This window comes from Oncorhynchus gorbuscha, linkage group LG15 (assembly GCF_021184085.1).
Source record: "Oncorhynchus gorbuscha isolate QuinsamMale2020 ecotype Even-year linkage group LG15, OgorEven_v1.0, whole genome shotgun sequence".
NCBI lineage: Eukaryota > Metazoa > Chordata > Actinopteri > Salmoniformes > Salmonidae > Oncorhynchus > Oncorhynchus gorbuscha.
Genome location: NC_060187.1, coordinates 57,839,221 through 57,859,152, shown reverse-complemented (window position 1 = coordinate 57,859,152; position 19,932 = coordinate 57,839,221). Strand labels below are relative to the sequence as shown.

The 19,932-nt window shown below is 42.3% G+C and overlaps 1 protein-coding gene across 3 annotated transcripts in view; it reads left to right on the top strand.

Moving 5' to 3' along the window:
• LOC123997582 (type II inositol 1,4,5-trisphosphate 5-phosphatase-like) overlaps positions 1-19,932 on the top strand; it is a 34,568-nt gene that overhangs the window by 577 nt on the left and 14,059 nt on the right. For 2 of the 3 annotated variants that reach the window (XM_046301969.1, XM_046301968.1), the window contains exons 2-10: positions 751-830; positions 935-1,032; positions 1,143-1,172; positions 1,262-1,372; positions 5,860-6,003; positions 13,738-13,834; positions 14,414-14,608; positions 15,791-15,892; positions 16,576-16,690. In XM_046301969.1, the coding sequence (XP_046157925.1) occupies positions 751-830; positions 935-1,032; positions 1,143-1,172; positions 1,262-1,372; positions 5,860-6,003; positions 13,738-13,834; positions 14,414-14,608; positions 15,791-15,892; positions 16,576-16,690 (972 nt within the window). Of the gene's footprint in view, positions 1-750; positions 831-934; positions 1,033-1,142; positions 1,173-1,261; positions 1,373-5,859; positions 6,004-6,744; positions 6,900-13,737; positions 13,835-14,413; positions 14,609-15,790; positions 15,893-16,575; positions 16,691-19,932 lie in introns of those variants that run through there. The other variant, XM_046301970.1, reaches the window with a different exon arrangement.

Sequence of the window (19,932 nt, the reverse complement as noted above, 5' to 3'; positions counted from 1 at the left end):
TTATTTGGATTTAATAGGCTTTGAGTGTAAAGAACCAGAATGCAAGTTGCTCAATGAGGACATTGGTGCAGCTTTTCGACCGTAACACCAGTGTTACACTAGTATACGCCCTTATGTTATACTATGGACATTGTGTTTAAATAACTAGGGCTAACAGTGAAGATGTGTGAAGAGCAGAATCAACAACCTCTGCATAAGAAGGTGTGAAAGTTCACAGTTAGCCAGTGTTATGTACATGACAACTGAAAAGTACCAGTGGCCTGGCTGCGGACCCAAGTGAGAGCAGGTCCGCTGAAGCCTTGGCCAATGAGACACGGGTGCCCGGGCTGCGTAGATGGAAACATAAAAGTTTGATCCTTTTGGATGAAGCACTGGTGTGACATGTAGAGGCTAATGTCCAATTTCTTTGCAATATGATAGGTCCTCCACTAGGTGGCAATCTTATACAAGCTACGCGAATCAAATCGTATTTGTCATATGCGCCCAATACAACAGGTGTAGTAGACCATACCGTGAATACAAGCCCATAACAATAGCCTACTGCAGGACTACATATTTCCCAGATATTATATTTGTTTTTATATAGCAGTGACTAGGCCTCTGCTCTTTGAAGATACTTGATGCATAATGTTTTTCCCAATTTATAAAAAAAAAATGTAATTTTTATATCAACGATTGTGTAGGCCTATTTTCAAATGTAACATTGAGCAAACATCTTTGCAATTCCCTTAACTAGATTGTTGTAAACATGCTGTTCAATGTCTTGTCTTGGTGGACAATGTCATTGAAAGCAGACTATTGGGTTTGGTGGAGCGTACCAAGGAACATGCGTGAGTTGTAATTGGTGCTATTCCACCAGACTTATGAAATATAAATGTTCTGAAAAAATGCGTTACACCTGCCCATAGTAATGTTCTACCTTTGTTTCCTATAGGCTGTTTGTTTTTACCCATAGAAGAATGGCGATAACTGGTGAAGATGTCACATTGTATGACATTTTTCCCATCTCTAATGACTTTGCAGTTGTGGAAGGTATGCAATAGTTAATGGATTGGTTTCAACTGGATTGTTATAATATGCACAATGGAGGTGGAGGCGTGGGCCTTATAATGCATTGTAATAGCATGTTATTCTTTCCTCAGTGTCCTCGGCAGATGAGCTTTCTTTTGTGGGTGAGTTTTCTTTTTTCTCTGGGTCAATTTCCCCGGGGTATGTTCATAGGGCCAAGTTTTTAAATGTCTATCACGTGATATTTCTATAGGTGCAGACACTAGAGTGAGGCTGAACTTCCAGGATGGGGATCTGGAGGTGAGGCTCCCCTTTGGCTCCCACTCTCGCCTTTTCCTCAGTGAGGTCAACAAAGCCTGGAGCGGTAAGACATGGCCTACTTTTCCATAAAATGATCACTAGTGTTGCATCCAAATACTTTTTCCTGAAGTGTACACCTGGTCGCTACTTACCACAAATCTATAAGCATTGGATCGGTGGAGGCATGGGCAAGAGGATGTTTCCACCATAATTCGTAAACCATTCATTTCCTTTCAAATCAGTGAGGGGAAGTGAACAAGTGCACACTTTAGAAGGAAGGATAAAGAATTGGGACATAACCAAGTATAGGGTCATGCACACCATTACAAAATAATTTGAATTGAAAAAACAAAAATCTGCTTATTGGACAAGCCCAGGTAGTTCCTCCCACTATTGAAAGACAGAAGGGCTTTTTCACACATAGAATAACTGTACAATCTCCAGGGTTGGGGATTAACGGATTACATGTTTGAAAAACTAGATGATGACCTCAGGGATTACTTTTAAATTCAGAAAGGATGTTTTCAAAAGAAAATCTTTGACACTTGTCAGTTTTCGCATTGACATTCAAATCAGCAACGACAAAAAAAGTTTGTTCCACCAGAGCAAGTCTGACCACAAGTCAGAGACCACTATGATGACACCAAATGTGTTTGTTGGAGTGTGGGAAAAGAGCAGGAATAGGCTTTTGTAGGCTACAGACTTAAAGGGGCAATCTGTAGTTGCTACATCCATTCTTGGACCTATAAATTATATATATATATATATATATATATAATTGATTCTTGAAGAATATAACTTATAAATGCCTCAAGAGCTTAGTTCAACTATCATACTCCTTGAGAACCCAAAATATATGTATGCCTGTTATTCTCCAATGTTTGTAAACATTGCAAATGTAAACAAACACTGTATAGCCTAATAACATGGTTAAAACAATCATTTGGATTTCATGATTGGTCAGTCCTTGCATCCATAGCTCTGTCTATTAATCTGAGAGTGGTTACATTTCTCCAGGCCCAACCCTCAGCTTTTTTACCAAAACATCTGTGGATTTGCCCTGAAACCACTGCATATTCTCAAGATATCAAAGTGTCACCAACAAAAAGGTCAACAATAGGCCTATAGCAAATGCAGCATATGGCATTCATTTTTCACATGTACTGTAAATAGCACTTTTCAGTAGTGCTCAAAGCATGCCATTCCATGAGCATAGCATTTATTTTTCAACTCGAATCAATGAGCCCAATCAGTCCTCCATGACAACAAAATCATAAACAGAGTAGGGCTGGCTAATAAGTCCTTAGTTTTTGGGGTTATGCTCAGGTACAATAATTTTACTAATCTATACTTACATATTTCCAAGTCCTATTCTTGAAGATCGAGGGGTATAACATTTATTGGAATGATTGATATTCTGATAGACTTTGGTTTTTAATGTAAATATATAATCATATTATATGTAGTAGAAAGCGATGGATTAGAAGAAGCCTACATAACCAACCCATAAAGTAAAATTAAACATCCATATATTTTTTAAATTTTTTATTTCACCTTTATTTAACCAGGTAGGCCAGGTGAGAACAAGTTCTCATTTACAACTGCAACCTGGCCAAGATAAAGCAAGGCAGTGCGACACAACAACACAGAGTTACACATGGAATAAACAAACATACAGTCAATAACATATGGCCAGCTATGTAAACGTTAACATTGATTTATCCTGCGATAGATGTCGTTCAATTAGTAACATACATTTTTGTCTTCTTCCCCGGGACCACCCATACGTAGAATGTATGCACACATGACTGTAAGTCGCTTTGGATAAAAGCGTCTGCTAAATGGCATATATTATTATTATATTATTAAGGAGAAACTAATCTAAAAGTAACGGAATGTAATCAGATTACATTACTGAGTTTGGGTAATCCAAAAGTTGCGTTACTGATGACAATTTTGGACGGGTAATTAGTAACTGTAACGGATTAAATTTAGAAAGTAACCTACCCAACCCTGACAATCACATATTTTTTAACCGTAAGTCTATTGTGTTCTGTATGTACTTGTTGCTACTCAGAAAAATGGCAGATGGTTCAGAAAATGTTCAGTTGACAACAATAGGCTTAATTCAAGTTGGTAAATGTACAAGTGATGTAATAGATGAGCAAAGACACAGTAGCTACTCACCACAAGTTACACAAAACTCTAAAAAGAGGGGAACCAGTTGTCACTTATAAGACAACAGCCAAATATGATGCATAGAGAGAGAGAGAGAGAGAGAGAGAGAGAGAGAGAGAGAGAGAGAGAGAGATCTGAATAGATCTAGATCTGAATGAATGAATTAAATATGAATGAATGTGAATGAATGAATGAATGTGCTGACAACAAAATCACACAAAAATTATCAATGGAAATCAAATGTATCAACCCATGGAGATTTGGATTTGGAGTCACACTCAAAATTAAAGTGGAAAACCACACTACAGGCTGATCCAACTTTGATGTCCTTAAAACAAATCTAAATGTGGCCTTCACGTGCCTGTATGACCTTCCTACAATGCCTGGGCATGCTCCTGATGAGGTGGCGGATGGTCTCCTGAGGGATCTCCTCCCAGACCTGGACTAAAGCATCCGCCAACTCCTGGACAGTCTGTGGTGGATGGAGCGAGACATGATGTCCCAGATGTGCGCAATTGGATTCAGGTCTGGGGAATGGGCGGGCCAGTCCATAGCCTCAATGCCTTCCTCTTGCAGGAACTGCTGACACACTCCAACCACATGAGGTCTAGCATTGTCTTGCATTAGGAGGAACCCAGGGCCAACCACACCAGCATATGGTCTCACAAGGGGTCTGAGGATCTCATCTCGGTACCTAATGGCAGTCAGGCTACCTCTGGCGAGCTCATGGAGGGCTGTGCGGCCCCCCAAAGAAATGTCACCCCACACCATGACTGACCCACTGCCAAACCGGACATGCTGGAGGATGTTGCAGGCAGCAGAACGTTCTCCACGGCGTCTCCAGACTCTGTCATGTCTGTCACATGCTCAGTGTGAACCTGCTTTCATCTGGGAAGAGCACAGGGCGCCAGTGGCGAATTTGCCAACCTTGGTGTTCTCTGGCAAATGCCAAACGTCCTGCACAGTGTTGAGCTGTAAGCACAACCCCCACCTGTGGACGTTGGGCCCTCATACCACCCTCATGGAGTCTGTTTCTGACCGTTTGAGCAGACGCATGCACATTTGTGGCCTGCTGGAGGTCATTTTACAGGGCTCTGGCAGTGCTCCTCCGGCTCCTCCTTGCACAAAGGCGGATGTAGCGGTCCTGCTGCTGGGTTGTTGCCCTCCTAAGGCCTCCTCCACGTCTCCTGATGTAGTGGCCTGTCTCTTGGTAGCGCCTCCATGCTCTGGACACTACGCTGACAGACACAGCAAACCTTCTTGCCACAGCTCGCATTGATATGCCATCCTGGATGAGCTGCACTACCTGAGCCACTTGTGTGGGTTTTAGACTCCGTCTCATGCTACCACTAGAGTGAAAGCACTGCCAGCATTGAAAAGTGACCTTAGCATCTGCCAGGATGCATAGGAACTGAGAAGTGGTCTTTGGTCACCACCTTCAAAACCACTCCTTTATTGGGGGTGTCTTGCTAATTGCCTATAATTTCCACCAGTTGTCTATTCCATTTGCACAACAGCATGTGAAATTTATTGTCAATGAGTGTTACTTCCTAAGTGGACAGTTTGATTTCAAAGAAGTGTGATTGACTTGGAGTTACATTGTGTTGTTTAAGTGTTCCCTTAATTTAATTTTTTTGAGCAGTGTATTAGAATTCGGCTTTTACGTGTTTTTTTCCTGTTTATCTCAATCGGAGGAGCCACTGGATTCGTTGAAACACAGAGTCTACTTTGCTATGTATGTGTCATTTTTGGCATTAGCTCACTACTTTACACAATGGAGCTCTTAAATTTAAGATGGATGACTAAAGTTATTTTTTTTAAAGGGCCACAATCATTTTTACTCTGTGAGAGGAAACAGTGATGGAAAGGTTTGGTAACTTGGCAGGTTTTGTTGTGAACAGGAAGAATGTGAGAAACTCACAAGGTAAGCAGAAAAGTGACATCTTTGTACGAGCGTGTGGTCTTATTGAAAGTAAAATAGCAGCATGAGTGATTTTGGTGCGGTAATGTTCTTAAGGTAGCGCAAATGTACGTGTAATAGGAAGTGTGTGTTTGTGTGTGTGTTTGTGTGTGTGTGTGAACCATGTGAAAGAGGGGACATAACTGAATACTGTATTACTGATGATTATCCTCATTGTGTGTTCTGTGAATCACTGCAGAGGATCTCTTGGAAATGTTTCCTTGTCATTGATGCTCCTCCAGCTTTTCCACTTACGTGGAGGATTGGGGCAACAAATATAAACCATTTGAATAACAAATAGGCTACAATTGTGTTTATAGCCTACAATTGTGTGTTTATAGCCTACAATTGAAATGGCATATTTTGGGATTTGTGTAAGTGCCTTTTTCATGCTTCCCTTTTTCCTCCTTTAGATGTTTGCAAGTCTCCCAAGGAAGCACCGAAGTTTGAGTGGCTCCACAAATACCGCAAAGCCTCCAAAGGCCAAGGTGGCGTCAAACAGACCCTTGCACCTTTGGGAACAACACACACCAAGGTCAGCCAGCATAAGAAAACAGGTAAGCCAACAGCCCTCTTCGTGTCCCTCTCAGTTAGTACCCTCCCTGAACGTCTACCCTTATCACACAGAGCCCATTGTGTGGTAATATCTAGAAGTATGTGAAGCTGACAGCTGAGTTAAATTACAGGCCTACACTAAGAAAGCACATGATTGATAATTTAACCATGATTCTTGGATCATGATAACTGTATCTGGTCCAAAGCCTAGGAGGTGCCCTCCAAAGTGACGTCACAAAGCTATGTCATTCCTTATGGTTTTGTGACATGTCTCTTGTTGATGTTAGTTGGTCTTATCTTCCATATGGGCTTTAACTCTAGAATTACTACTTCACAATGGATCTATCTTCACACTGTGAGCAAACTATTGCACATGTGTGCCTGTCAGTGTCAGCCACTGTCAAAGGGAGCTATTTGCTCTGGCACTCCGATTGATAAGCGCCCCAACCTTTACATCTAGAAGCTATTTGCAATGTTGATTTGTTGTTGTTGTTGTTGTTGTTGTTGTTGTTGTTGTATCTTCTTAGATTTTCTCCTGCCACTGAAATATAATTTCATTATTTCATGCAATTTCTTTATGCGTGTACAATGCATATCATTTCACATTATTTCAAAAATTGGTTGACATGGAAATAATTGTAAGACTGCATTTGGCCGACATAAACGCGTCATAGTTGTGTAAATATTTGTACTGAATGCCACTTGCCAGAGACCGCCCAGTGGTTTCTTGGTTGACTAGTTTGGTCTGTGACACTGTCGTCACTTGCGCAAGTGCGCGTGAAAAAAAATGTATCAACATTCCTTGTACGAACAGAACAGGTCCTTGGACATTGCACTGCACATCATTGATGTGCGTGGAAGCACTCCTTGGATATGTCTGGAGTGAATAAAGAAACTGGTAGGGGGAAAGGTTTATGCTTTTCTGTTGTATTTAGATTGTCTATTTGCTAGCGCAGTCTGAAACGCAAGTTACTTTTTTTCTGTTCAGCAGTGCTTGTTCACATTAGCTAGCTTTGCTAAGAATATAACTTTTGCTAGCTTTTTTTATGCTAGCTCTACTTTCTGCTTGCTAGCTAAATATGCACCGATTAACGTTACTTGTCCTCCCTTGATTCAAGCTAAAACGTTGACAAAATGATATGTAGCTAACCGGCTTATTAGTTGAAGTAGCTAGCTAGAGTAACGTTGTATAGTTAAGTGGCATTCTTTATTGGATGTTTTCGAGCAGAGTTATGGTTTGGAACGAACGCGCTAGTTAGGTAAATAGCTAGCTATCCATAAATAGCATGTCGATATTATGGTTTTTAAGGTTCGCCATCTATATTTGTAAGATAGTTAAGACTGGCCATATTCTGTAGGTTTGCGACATTTCATCAGTCATTGTGTCCTGATTTGGTTTGGTAATGCACCATGCAAAACTGACGTTCAGCAGTTTTGGATTTTCACTGTTTTAGCTATCTCAGTATCTGTCAACTGAAGGTGTAAAGCTAGACAGGCAATTAGTAGCCACTCCTTTCAATTGGAAATGGGTGGACGCTGTAGTTTGATTGTCTTGGGTTCTCTTTATTTTTGTATCTTGGAAAGTGTCCATATTAGTAGATTGCAGATAAGAACATATTTATCTGCCCATTTTATTACTTCTAGATACAAATGGTTATTTTATGCCATGCTGAACTTTGTGATGAGCACGGACTTTTGTGCACCCACACTGTAGTATGCTGCAGCTAAGTGGTTGACTCACACTTTTCTTTATTGAACCAAGACAGGGCAGCCTTTAATGTTTCTATTTTTAGACTGTAATTAGTGATGATCGCAATACTAACTTTGCCTTTACAGTGGATTGTTTGTTGGTGTAGCGTTTAACAGGTTTAACAAGCCTTGCCATGACCACAGATGAATGTAAAAGTCCTGCTAATAAGACACTTTATAGGCTAGCTTATCTTCTGTTCTCTGTGGACAGAAGGGGGGTAAAATGCAGTAAATCATACTTCTGAAATAGGCCTACTGAAAACCAATGTAGGCCTAGATATTTACTTTAAATATTAGGTCAGGGACTGGGAAGCTCCGTTGAGGTCTTTTGGTGTATTTATTTAGGATTTTGGTGAAATGCAGTAAGTCATCCTTTGGAAATAGCTGAGATCCAATGAAGTCCTAGGTCTAGATGTTGACTTTCAAAATGAGCATGGCTTGGGGACTGGGAAGCTCTCTAGGGAGTTGGGAACAAGGGATCTTGTGTGTTGGGGCTTACTCCTCCTCCATTTTGGCCTCCCACAGCTCTCTGGGAGTTTCCATCTGATCTCACGTTTGTTTCCATTTCCTGTGTTCCAATAGCACGCACGCACATACATGCACACACACACACAGTACAAATGGACCACAGCCCCACTACACTGTAATTGATACTGTCATTTTGTTGACTCAAAATAGCACTCTGGTTCTCCAATGCCCCTGTTTTGTACACCAGTATGCCTAAAGCCAGCATTCAATAGCCTAGACCTCTCCCTCTTGGTTAGCCTTTGAAACAATATATTCCATTCTTAATGCAGTCTATCAGGAATTGTATCTGTGGTGAACTATTAGACTTTCTTTTGGGTAGCTGTAGCCTCTGATTGATTATAAGTGATTCCATTGCACTACAGAAATTTGAGTTCTTCCTCTGGTATTGTTTTGCAACCACTTTCCATAAACAATAGATAAAGCTAACATTTACCTTGACTGCCTTGAGAGTGTATAGCATGCAAGGAATTACCCCGAGATGGTAAGAACTTGTGTGTGATGTGATTAGAAGTACATGCTGACCAGACTGGTCACGTGCGCGAGCTTTGCAAAATAAATTTAGAAATCCATGTTATTCAATTATTGCACCCACACTGCTCGCGCGTCTGCGTTGCCAAGGGCTAAAATAGAAGTCCCTTCAATTTCTGACGCAGATTGCGCTGCAAGTCCTGCCTCTCCCATCTCCTCATTGGTTTATAAAAGCAGGTACCCTCATCCCAGCTCCTCATTGGTTATACCCACGTGGGTGATTTAAAGACTAACTGTGTTGCCGGTCGGTGTAGTAATACTATGAAAGTTGAGATGCCAATCACCATATCAGTTCAAAGATGAAAAGGCCTGGAAGGTGGAGAGATGACTAGAAACTATTCGGTTGACCGTTTTGTGTGTGGATTAATTGTCGGAGTAGAGGACCTTGTGCATTTCAGGTAGAATAACAACCTAATGTTTATCCCAGGACAAATGAGCTAGCAACAGACAGCAATAGGACAAATTAGCTAGCATGTGCAAGCTAGCTAGCTAAATTGCCATACATGTTTAATGCTTTTTGACCAGTCCCAAAATTCATGTAATTGGTCCAGAGTTTGTTTTGATATTTTAACCTGCGTGTCTTGATCGCTTTTGGTGTAGGGGAACAAAATACATTTATGCACGATGGCACACGTGCGCAGCCGGTTTGGGTTCTGTGGTAGGCTTTACTAAAGGATGAGCCTATGTTTACGTTGTATTAGCCTATGTTTACGTTGTATTAGCCTATGTTTACGTTGTATTAGCCTATGTTTACGTTGTATTAGCCTATGTTTACGTTGTATTAGCCTATGTTTACATTGTATTAGCCTATGTTTACGTTGTATTAGCCTATGTTTACATTGTATTAGCCTATTTTAACTTCCAGCTGTTTTTCTCCCAAGTCCTGTCCAATTACAGTAAGCTATTGGTTCCTGAAGTTATCCCTGCCTAGTTCACGAAGCAACTCAATACATCTTGTGCTTAGCCTGGGGTGTAATCATTGGCCCAAACTAGAGGTTGACCGATTAATTGGAATGGCCGATTTAATTAGGGCCAATTTCAAGTTTTCATAACAATTGGAAATCGGTATTTTTGGGTGCCGATTTTGTGTCGAGCTCTAACCACCTGCCTCTCATTGCACTCCACGAGGAGCCTGCATGTTACGCGAATGCAGTAGAAGCCAAGGTAAGTTGATAGCTAGCGTTAAACGTATATTATAAAAAAACAATCAATCAGTCAATCATAATCACTAGTTATAACTACACATGTTTGATATTACTAGTTTATCTAGCGTGTCCTGTGTTGCATATAATCGATGCAACGCTGGGGGATTATTTAACAAAAGCGCATTTGCGAAGAAAGCACAATCGTTGGACGACTGTACCTAACCATAAACACCAATGCCTTTCTTAAAATCAATACACAGAAGTATATATTTTTAAACCTGCATATTTAGCTAAAAGAAATCCAGGTTAGCAGGCAATATTAACCAGGTGAAATTGTAATTTCTCTTGCGTTCATTGCCCGCAGAGTCAGGGTATATGCAACAGTTTGGGCAGCCTGGCTCATTGCAAACTAATTTGCCTGAATTTTACGTAATTATGCCATAACATTGAAGTTTGTGCAATGTAATAAGAATATTTAGACTCCGGGATGCCACCCGTTCGATAAAATACAGAACAGTTCCGTATTTCACTGAAATAATAAACGTTTTGTTTTTTAAATGATAGTGTCCGGATTCGACCATATTAATGACCAAAGGCTCGTATTTCTGTGTGTTATTATGTTATAATTAAGTCTATGATTTGATAGAGCAGTCTGAGCGATGGTAGGCAGCAGCAGGCATTCATTCAAACAGCACTTTTGTGCGTTTTGCCAGCAGCTCTTCGCAAGCACAGCGCTGTTTATGGCTTCAAGCCTATCAGCCTAATGGCTGGTGTAACCGATGTAAAATGGCTAGCTAGTGAGCTGGGTGTGCGCTAATAGCGTTTCAAACGTCACTCGCTCTGAGAGTTGGAGTAGTTATTCCCCTTGCTCTGCAAGGGCCGCGGCTTTTGTGGAGGGATGGGTAATTCTGCTTCAAGTGGCTGTTGTCGATGTGTTCATGGTTCGAGCCCAGGTAGGGGCGAGGAGAGGGACGGAAGCTATACTGTTACACTGGCAATACTAAAGTGCCTATAAGAACATCCAATAGTCAAAGGTATATGAAATACAAATGGTATAGAGAGAAATAGTCCTATAAATACTATATTAACTACAACCTAAAACCTCTTACCTTGGAATTCTGAAGTCTCATGTTAAAAGGAACCACCAACTTTCATATGTTGTCATGTTCTGAGCAAGAAACTTAATTAAACGTTAGCTTTTTTACATGGCACGTATTGCACTTTTACTTCTCCAACACTTTGTTTTTGCATTATTTACAACCAAATTGAACATGTTTCATTATTTATTTGAGGCTAAATGGATTTTTATTGATGTATTATATTAAGTTAAAATAAGTGTTCATTCAGTATTGTTGTAATTGTCATTATTACAAAAGAAACATTGGCTTTTTTTGGTCCTCCAATAATCGGTATCGGCGTTGAAAAATCATAATCGGTCGACCTCTAGTCCAAACCGTAGCAAACAATTGCAAATGGAAAACATTTATCAACAACCGAGTTTCTATTGGATACATTCAGGTATGTCTCCCCGTTTTCATTCTGTTTGCTTCAGTTTCGTTCCTAGTGAATACACCTCTGGTCCCAGATCGGTTTTTGCTATCTTGTCCTCATACTGGACAACAACTCTCAAACGCTTGTAGGCCTAGGCCTATTGCATGAGAACCCCGTTGGCTAATTTCTTGCACAGCTGCTTGTATTGAGTTGATTCTCTTAAACAGAATGCAATAAACGATGAACTCGCAATCAGATACTGCTACAGTATATGGTGGTAAAACAAAATGATACACCCTCTAAAGCAATTTCCTCTATTACACTTGCCATGTTCTAAGAGTTTGTTCTGCCAAACAGTAGGAGACAGTGGCCATATTGTCTTAGACTCAGGCCTTGCCTCTTCCATTGATTTGAACTACTTAAAATGCAATGTATTGTCTCGGGTATCTTGCAATAGAGAGTTGATGTCATTTGAGATTAACCTGGATAAATAAAGGTTATGCCTGAACAACAATATACATGCAACAATTTCAATGATTTTACTATGTTACAGTTCATATAAGGAAATCAGTCAATTGAAATAAATTCATTAGGCCCTAGTCTATAGCTTTCACGTGACTAGTAATACAAATATGCATCTGATGGTCACAAGCCTTAAAAAAAAGTCAGTATCTGGTGTGACAACCATTTGCCTCATGCAGTGCTACATCTCCTTCGCATAGAGTTGATCAGGTTGTTGATTGTGGCCTGTAGAATGTTGTCCCACTCCTCTTGAATGGCTGTGCGAAGTTGGTGGATATTGGCGGAAACTGGAACAAACTGTCGTACAGCGTGTTCCACATAATCAATGGGTGACATGTCTAAGTATGCAGGTCATGGAAGAACTGGGACATTTTCAGCTTCCAGGAATTGTGTACAGATCCTTGCGACTTGGGGCCATGCATTATCATGCTGAAACATGAGGTGATGGCGGCGGATTAATGGCTCGACAATGGGCCTCAGAACCTCATCGTGGTAGCTCTGTCCATTTTAAATTGCCATTGACAAAATGTAGTTGTTTGTTTTCCGTAGCTTATGCCTGCCCATACCATAAGCCCACAGCCACCATGGGGCACTCTGTTTACAACGTTGACTTCAGCAAACTGCTCGCTCTCACAACACCACACACGCTGTCTGCCATCTGTCTGGTACAATTGAAACCACCATTTGTCTGTAAAGCGCACACATCTTCAGTGTACCAGTGGCCATCAAAGGTAAGCATTCGCCCGCTGAAGTTGGTTACGACGCCGAACTGTAGTCCGGTCAAGACCCTGGTGAGGATGACGAGCACGGAGATGAACTTTCCTGAGATGGTTCCTTACAATCTGTGCAGAAATTCTTTGGTTGTGCAAACCTAAAGTTTCCTCATCTGTCCGGGTGGCTGGTCTCAGAAGATCCCACAGGTGAAGAAGCCAGATGTGGAGGTCCTGGGCTGGCATGGTTACACGTGGTCTGCAGTTGTAAGTCCAGTTGAACGTACTGCCAAATTCTCTAAAACAATGTTTGGAGGTGGCTTATGGTAGAGAAATTAATATTCAATGCTCTGGTGGACATTTCCTGCAGTCAGCATGCCTTTTGCACGTTCCATCAACTTGAGACATCTGTGGCATGGTGTTGTGACACCTGCACATTTTAGTATCCTTATTGTCCCCAGCATGAGGTGCACCTGTGTAATGATCATGCTGTTTAATCAGCTTCTTGATGTGTCAAACTGTCAGGTGGTTGGATTATCCTGGCAAAGAAGAAGTCCTCACTAACAGGAATGTAAACAAGTTTGTACACATTTGCGAGAAAAGAAGCTTTTGTGCATTTGGGAAATTTCAGGGAACTTTTATTTCAGCTCATGAAACAAACACTTGACATGTTTATTTTTGTTCACTATATAATAACATGCTATATCTAATGCAATGCTTTTGAAAACAGCCTCAGTCCATTTTCCGTACTTCCGAGTAGGCAAGGACCAAATCGACTTCACTATTGACTTGTGTGGGGTCTATTTCAGGCATGAGCTGATTGATTCTCCACAGGTGAAGCATTTGCATTGCTAGCTCCAGGGGCCTTATAGGATTAGTGTTGGCACATGGCAATGCTTTTACCTGATTAGAATGACTTGGTTTACAACTCCTTTTTGCTCGCTCTTTCTCTCCCTTGTTGTCTTTCTCTCTTTCAACTCCCTCCCGCTCTCTCTTTCTTGATTTATGACTCACTCACTCACTCACTCACTCACTCACTCACTCACACTCACTCACTCAACAGGGAACTCATTGAACGCAGTAAGCAGATCCCCAGTAGAAGGGAACAAGAGGGTGAACAGTGGAGTGGAGCGCCCCAGAGTAGAGTCCGGCCCAGAGAGGTAAGTACTGAACACCACTCTCCTCTCTCTGACAGTATGCAAATGGCTTGGTGCTTGAAGAAGGATAAAAGGACCAGTGTGCCATATTGGATTTCTCATCTCGCCCTCTAACCCCTCTCCTGTATTAATGACGACATTGAAATGTTTGTGTTGTGGGTACATTAGGCCCTTGACCCTATTACAAAATCACTATATAACGTCTCTCACGACATTAGCTTCCAGCCAGGTTAATGAACATCATGACTTAAGAAAAAAAAACACAAATAATCCTGGACATTAAATAATGATAGCCTGTAGCTCTACACAAGAAAGAACTTGGTGCCAAGTGCAAACACACTCTTGTGATACCTTTAGTTGGTTTAGTCACAAACGAGATCTGTTGTGGGAGATGTTATACAGTAATAAAGGGGTGTAACTATGTTTCTGACACTCCTGTCCCCTCACATACACACATTTGGTCATTTAGAAGACGTTCTTATCTAGAGCGACCTAACGTCAGTGCATTCAACTAAGGTAGCTGAAACCTCCACCGAGCACAATTATTGCAACTTAAAAACGTCCATCTTGTGGGCCCTGCAGCCAAGGGAAAGTGAAGCGTGAGGGCTGGGATGAGCTGAAGCGCGAGGGTAGAGATGACCTGGTACGCCAGTCCAGCCACACAGCGTCCAACAAAGCCACAATGCTAGCCATGCCACAGTTTGGCCTGCGCGACAACCTCATCCGCTGTGAGCTGCTCAAGAACGAGGACATCTACACCTACCTGGAGAATTTCAGGTAACCCGCCCTGCCTCTGTCCCTATCAACGTCACTGAACATGTGTTCTTATATCATTTTCATGCTGCTGAGCTATACTGTGCTGGGCTGATTAGGCATCCACCATTGCTGGACCAGTGACTAGCCCGCTACTATATTGCTTGATTCACAAGCCAAGCTGACTTGTACTGCGCTTTTCTGGTTACACATCTGGAAAGGACAATGTTAAAAAAATATCCCAGCTACCACAATTTGCTCCGGGTTGGCACAATAATGTGAAAAGGGTATATTTCAGCAATAAGGCCAGAGGGGCTGTGGTATATGTCCAATTTACCACGGCTAATGGCTGTTCTTAGGCACTACACAATGCTGTGGTATATTGGCCATGTATCAAAAACCCCTGAGGTAGCTTATTGCTATTAAAAACTGATTTCCAATGTAGTTAGAGCAGTAAATATATATTTTTGTCATACCTGTGGTATACGGTCTGAAATCAAGACTGTCAGCCAATCAGCATTCAGGGCTCAAACCACCCAGGTTTTGTATTTGTAGCTATCCAACTTGTATTATGCAAACTAACATCGATGACTCATCACAAATATCAGGAACAGTCAGTACCGCAAGCTACAGGGTTGACACATTTAGCATTAAACAGGATGTCAGTGTTGAGTTGTGAAAAAGCATGTCATAGCTATAACTGACAAATTGTCCATTTCCATGTAATGTTGAAGGAAATTGTTGCTTTTCAATTCCTACTATCCAAACTCATAGTAATTCATTTCTAATGCAGGTTTTAAGCAAAAGGGTTTTTACAAATGTCTTGGTGAGAACAAGCTTTGGTTCTTCTGTCCCAATCTCTCCACCCACTTGTACAATTCCCTTCATGAACTTGACAGTAAATGATTGGTTTATGTTAGTGAAAAAGTACACATTTCAGGAGGTAGTATTATTAGGACGCAGGTTTGTACAGAACATGGACAGTGTCATGACAAGTGATTCATACTGCAATGCCCTCTGGGGGTGGACACACACAGCTCTGTGAAGTGTTTAGGTTCTTGCTGAAGGGGCTTGCTAAGGTCATGTCTGCCATACACCCGCACAGTTCATCAGTTACGCCTATATTAGGCAGTGTTAGGCTTTGCTCCCACTCTCTGACTTTGTACTTACCACTTCGCTCTCTCTCTCTCTCTCTCTCTCTCTCAGTTTCTTCATAGGCACATACAATGTGAACGGCCAAACCCCCAAAGAAAGCCTCCGTCCCTGGCTGGGCTCCACATCCACTCCCCCTGACATGTACTGCGTGGGGTAAGTCCCATCCACCCAGGCCTTACAAATCAATTCCCCTCTAAATCCATAGCCCACATAGATGGTACAGTCAGTGTCTGAGACCCCACAACAAGACGATGAATTAAGTCATAGATTGTGTTGAGTGGGCAGACTGTCGTAGTTGCTACAGCAGCAACTGAGCCAATTCAGCCAAACCTCTATGAATCGTGTCTCCTTTCCAGTGTGCACGACTAGTCTTGTGGTGTTTCAGATTAAATAACATTTATCTAATCTGCAAATTAGGATCTTGAACACAAGGTTTTCAATTGTAGAAGAGTGAATTTGAATTTAAAATATTGATGGGAGACTGTCACGGAGGAGTGTAAATGCTTTTTTTTATTTTTAGGCTGGATTATGTTGTTGTATGTTTTAATTCTGTAATGTATTGATTGTTGCTGCCTTCTTGGCCAAGTCTCCCTTGAAAAAGAGACTGGGTCTTAATGGGCTTTTTCTGGTTAAATAAAGGTTAAATAAAAACGGAAATAAAGAGTCAGTTGAGAAGAGAGGACTTATGCTCCCCTTGATCATGTTAATCAGGGCACACTGTCGCAAAACGTTTAGCAACGGAAAACCAAAATGATTATCAATTGGTTACCTTCGGATAGTACCTCCCGTTTTTTTTCTTCCCTTCCGTGCCTACTGAACATGACCCTGTGTTGCAGGTTCCAGGAGCTGGACCTGAGCAAGGAGGCCTTCTTCTTCAACGACACGCCCAAGGAGACCGAGTGGATGAAGGCTGTGTCTGAGGGGCTGCATCCAGACGCCAAGTACGCCTTAGTAAGAACCTCCCTCTCCTTCAGTTAACCACTGGCCACTTGTCATGCCCAGTCTTGCTACTGCCACAAGGTTGTGTGTCCTAATAGTAATGTAAAAACATCTTGCTGTAGATGCACTCATCTGCTAGTGGCTTAATGCGGACTCTACTTTAGTCTGACCCACTAAAGGCGGTCCAGCAAGAACCAGGCAGATGTGGCCATATTCAGAGTTGTATTCTTTAGTTCACTACCACACAAACGATCTTGTGGTTCTGCGAAAGAAAGGAAATTAACAACGGGTAATGTTGTCTGTACATAGCGTAGCATTACACACACATTAGGCATGCTAACACAGTAGACCTACTACAGGATACATATCAGTGGAGAGAGGAGCTAATCACTGATGAAGCTAGCTGACAGTCAGGATTTATGGCCATGTCTCTCCAACCAGCTAGAGATTTTTAAGGGGCACCTTTGCTTAATTACTAGGCCAAGGCTGTAAATCAAGTGAACATGCATTAGTACACCAGGCTTTCTAGACTCTTCCACAACTTTAGTTTGAATATAACATACTCTCTAGTAGTTGAAACATGCACTTAATACTTAATAGCTACAAACATGCAATAGTTACAGTGGCTGGCAGTTCTGTAAATTGACAACATGCATGAGGTAACAATGCTACCAGCTGGCGACAGAACAAATGTATATATATAACAAGATAACCAACACTAGCAAGGTTTCAGTAGCATGCATTAAACATCCCCAACAATACAAGGTCCCAACCTTCATTGTTGATGCATGCACAAACACTTCTAGAAAACACACTCTAAACTTGTTTCCCAGCCCAAACTTGGTGTCCTCATCGGCTGAAGATGATAACCACTCTGAGCTAGAGTGGGAGGGGCCAGAGTCCAAATATCAAATTTGAATAGTCACATGCTCCGAATACAACAGGTGTACAATACAACACCTTAGAGTGAAATGCTTAATTACGAGCCCCTAACCAACAACACAGTTAAAAAATATATATATGGATAAGAATAAGAAATAAGTCATTAAAGAGCAGCAGTAAAATAACAATAGCGAGACTATATACAGGGGGGTACCAGTATAGTCAATGTGCGGGGGAACCGGTTAGTTGAGGTAATATGAACATGTAGGTAGAGTAAATAAAGTGACGATGCCTAGATGATAAGAGAGTAGCAGCAGTGTAAAGGGGTGGGCAATGCAAATAGTCTGGGGAGCCATTTGATTAGGTGTTCAGGAGTCTTATGGCTTGGGAGTAGAAGCTGTTTAGAAGCCTTTTGGACCTACACTCGGCCCTCCGGTACCGCTTGCCGTGCGGTAGCAGAGAGATCAGTCTATGACTAGGGTGGCTGGAGTCTTTGACAATCTCTGACACCGCCTATAGAGGTCCTGGATGGCAGGAAGCTTGGCCCCAGTGATGTACTGGGCCGTTCGCACTACCCTCTGTAGTGCCTTGTGGTCGGAGGCCGAACAGTTGCCTTACCACAAGCAGTGATGCAACCAATCGGGATGCTCTCGATAGTGCAGCTGTTGAACCTTTTTTGAGGATCTATGGTCCCATGCCAAATCTTTTCAGTCTCCTGAGGGGGAATAGGTTTTGACGTGCCCTCTCTTCACGACTGTCTTGGTGTGCTTGGACCATGTTAGTTTGTTGGTGGTGTGGACACCAAAGAACTTGAAGCTCTCAACCTGCTCCACTCCAGCCCAGTCGATGAGAATGGGAGCGTGCTCGGGCCCTCTTTTTCCTGTCATCCACAATCCTTGCCTTTGTCTTGATCACGTTGAGGGAGAGGTTGTTGTCCTGGCACCACACGGCCAGGTCTCTGACGTCCTCCCTATAGGCTGTCTTGTTGTTGGTGATCGGGCCTACCACTGTTGTCATTGGTAAACTTAATGATGGTGTTTGGAGTCGTGCCTGGCCGTGCAGTCATCAGTGAACAGGGAATACAGGAGGGGACTGACCACGCACCCATGTTGCGGATCAGTGTGGCGGATGTGTTGTTACCTACCCTTACCACCTGGGGGCGGCCCGTCAGGACGTCCAGGATCCAGTTGCAGAGGGAGGTGTTTAGTCTCAGTGTCCTTAGTACCCTCAACTCATCACTAAGCTATGGTGTTGAACTCTGAGCTGTAGTCAATGAATAGCATTCTCATAGGTGTTCCCTTTGTCCAGGTGGGAAAGGGCAATGTGGAGTGTAATAGCGATTGCATCATCTGTGGATCTGTTGGGGCGGTATGCATATTGGAGTGGGTCTAGGGGTTCTGGGATAATGGTGTTGATGTCAACCAGCCTTTCGAAGCACTTCACGGCTACAGACGTGAGTGCGACGTGTCGCTTGTCATTTAAGCAGGTTTCCTTAGTATTCTTGGGCACAGGCACTATGGTGGTCTGCTTAAAACATGTTGGTATTACAGACTTGGACAGGGAGAGTTGGTCTGCGCATGCTCGCAATACACATCCTGGTAATCCGTCTGGCCCTGCGGCCTTGTGAATGTTGACCTGTGTAAAGATCTTACTCGCATCGGCTGCGGAGAGCGTGATCACACAGTCTTCTAGAACAGCTGGTGCTCTCATGCATGCTCTACCCTTTCGCTCAGTGCGGATGTCGTCTGTAATCCATGGCTTCTGGTTTGGGTATGTACGTATGGTCACTGTGGGGACGATGTCATCAATGCACTTATTGATGAAGCCAATGACTGATGTGGTGTACTCCTCAATGCCATCGGAGGAATCACAGAACATAATTCCAGTCTGTGCTAGCAAAACAGTCCTGTAGCTTAGCATCTGCTTCATCTGACCACTTTTTATTGATCTAGTCACTGGTGCTTCCTGCTTTAATTTTTGCTTGTAAGCAGGAATCAGGAGGATAGAATTATGATCAGATTTGCCAAATGGAGGGCGAGGTCGACCGATTTAATCGGCATGGCCGATTTCAAGTTTTCATAACAATCGGTAATCTGCCTTTTTGGAAGCAGATTATGGCCGATTTACAATCCAATCCACGAGGGAACTGCGTGGCAGGCTGACCACCTGTTACGAGAGTGCAGCGTCAAAAGGACCTTGTGGCTGCTAGGAGCCACGGTATGTTGCTAGCTAGCGTTAAACTTTTCTTATAAAAAAAACATCTTCACGTAATCACTGGGTTAACCTAGTAATATCATCAGCCATGTGTAGTTAACTAGCTTGTCCTGTGTTGCATATAATCAATGTTAATGTTAATGCCTGTTAATTTATCA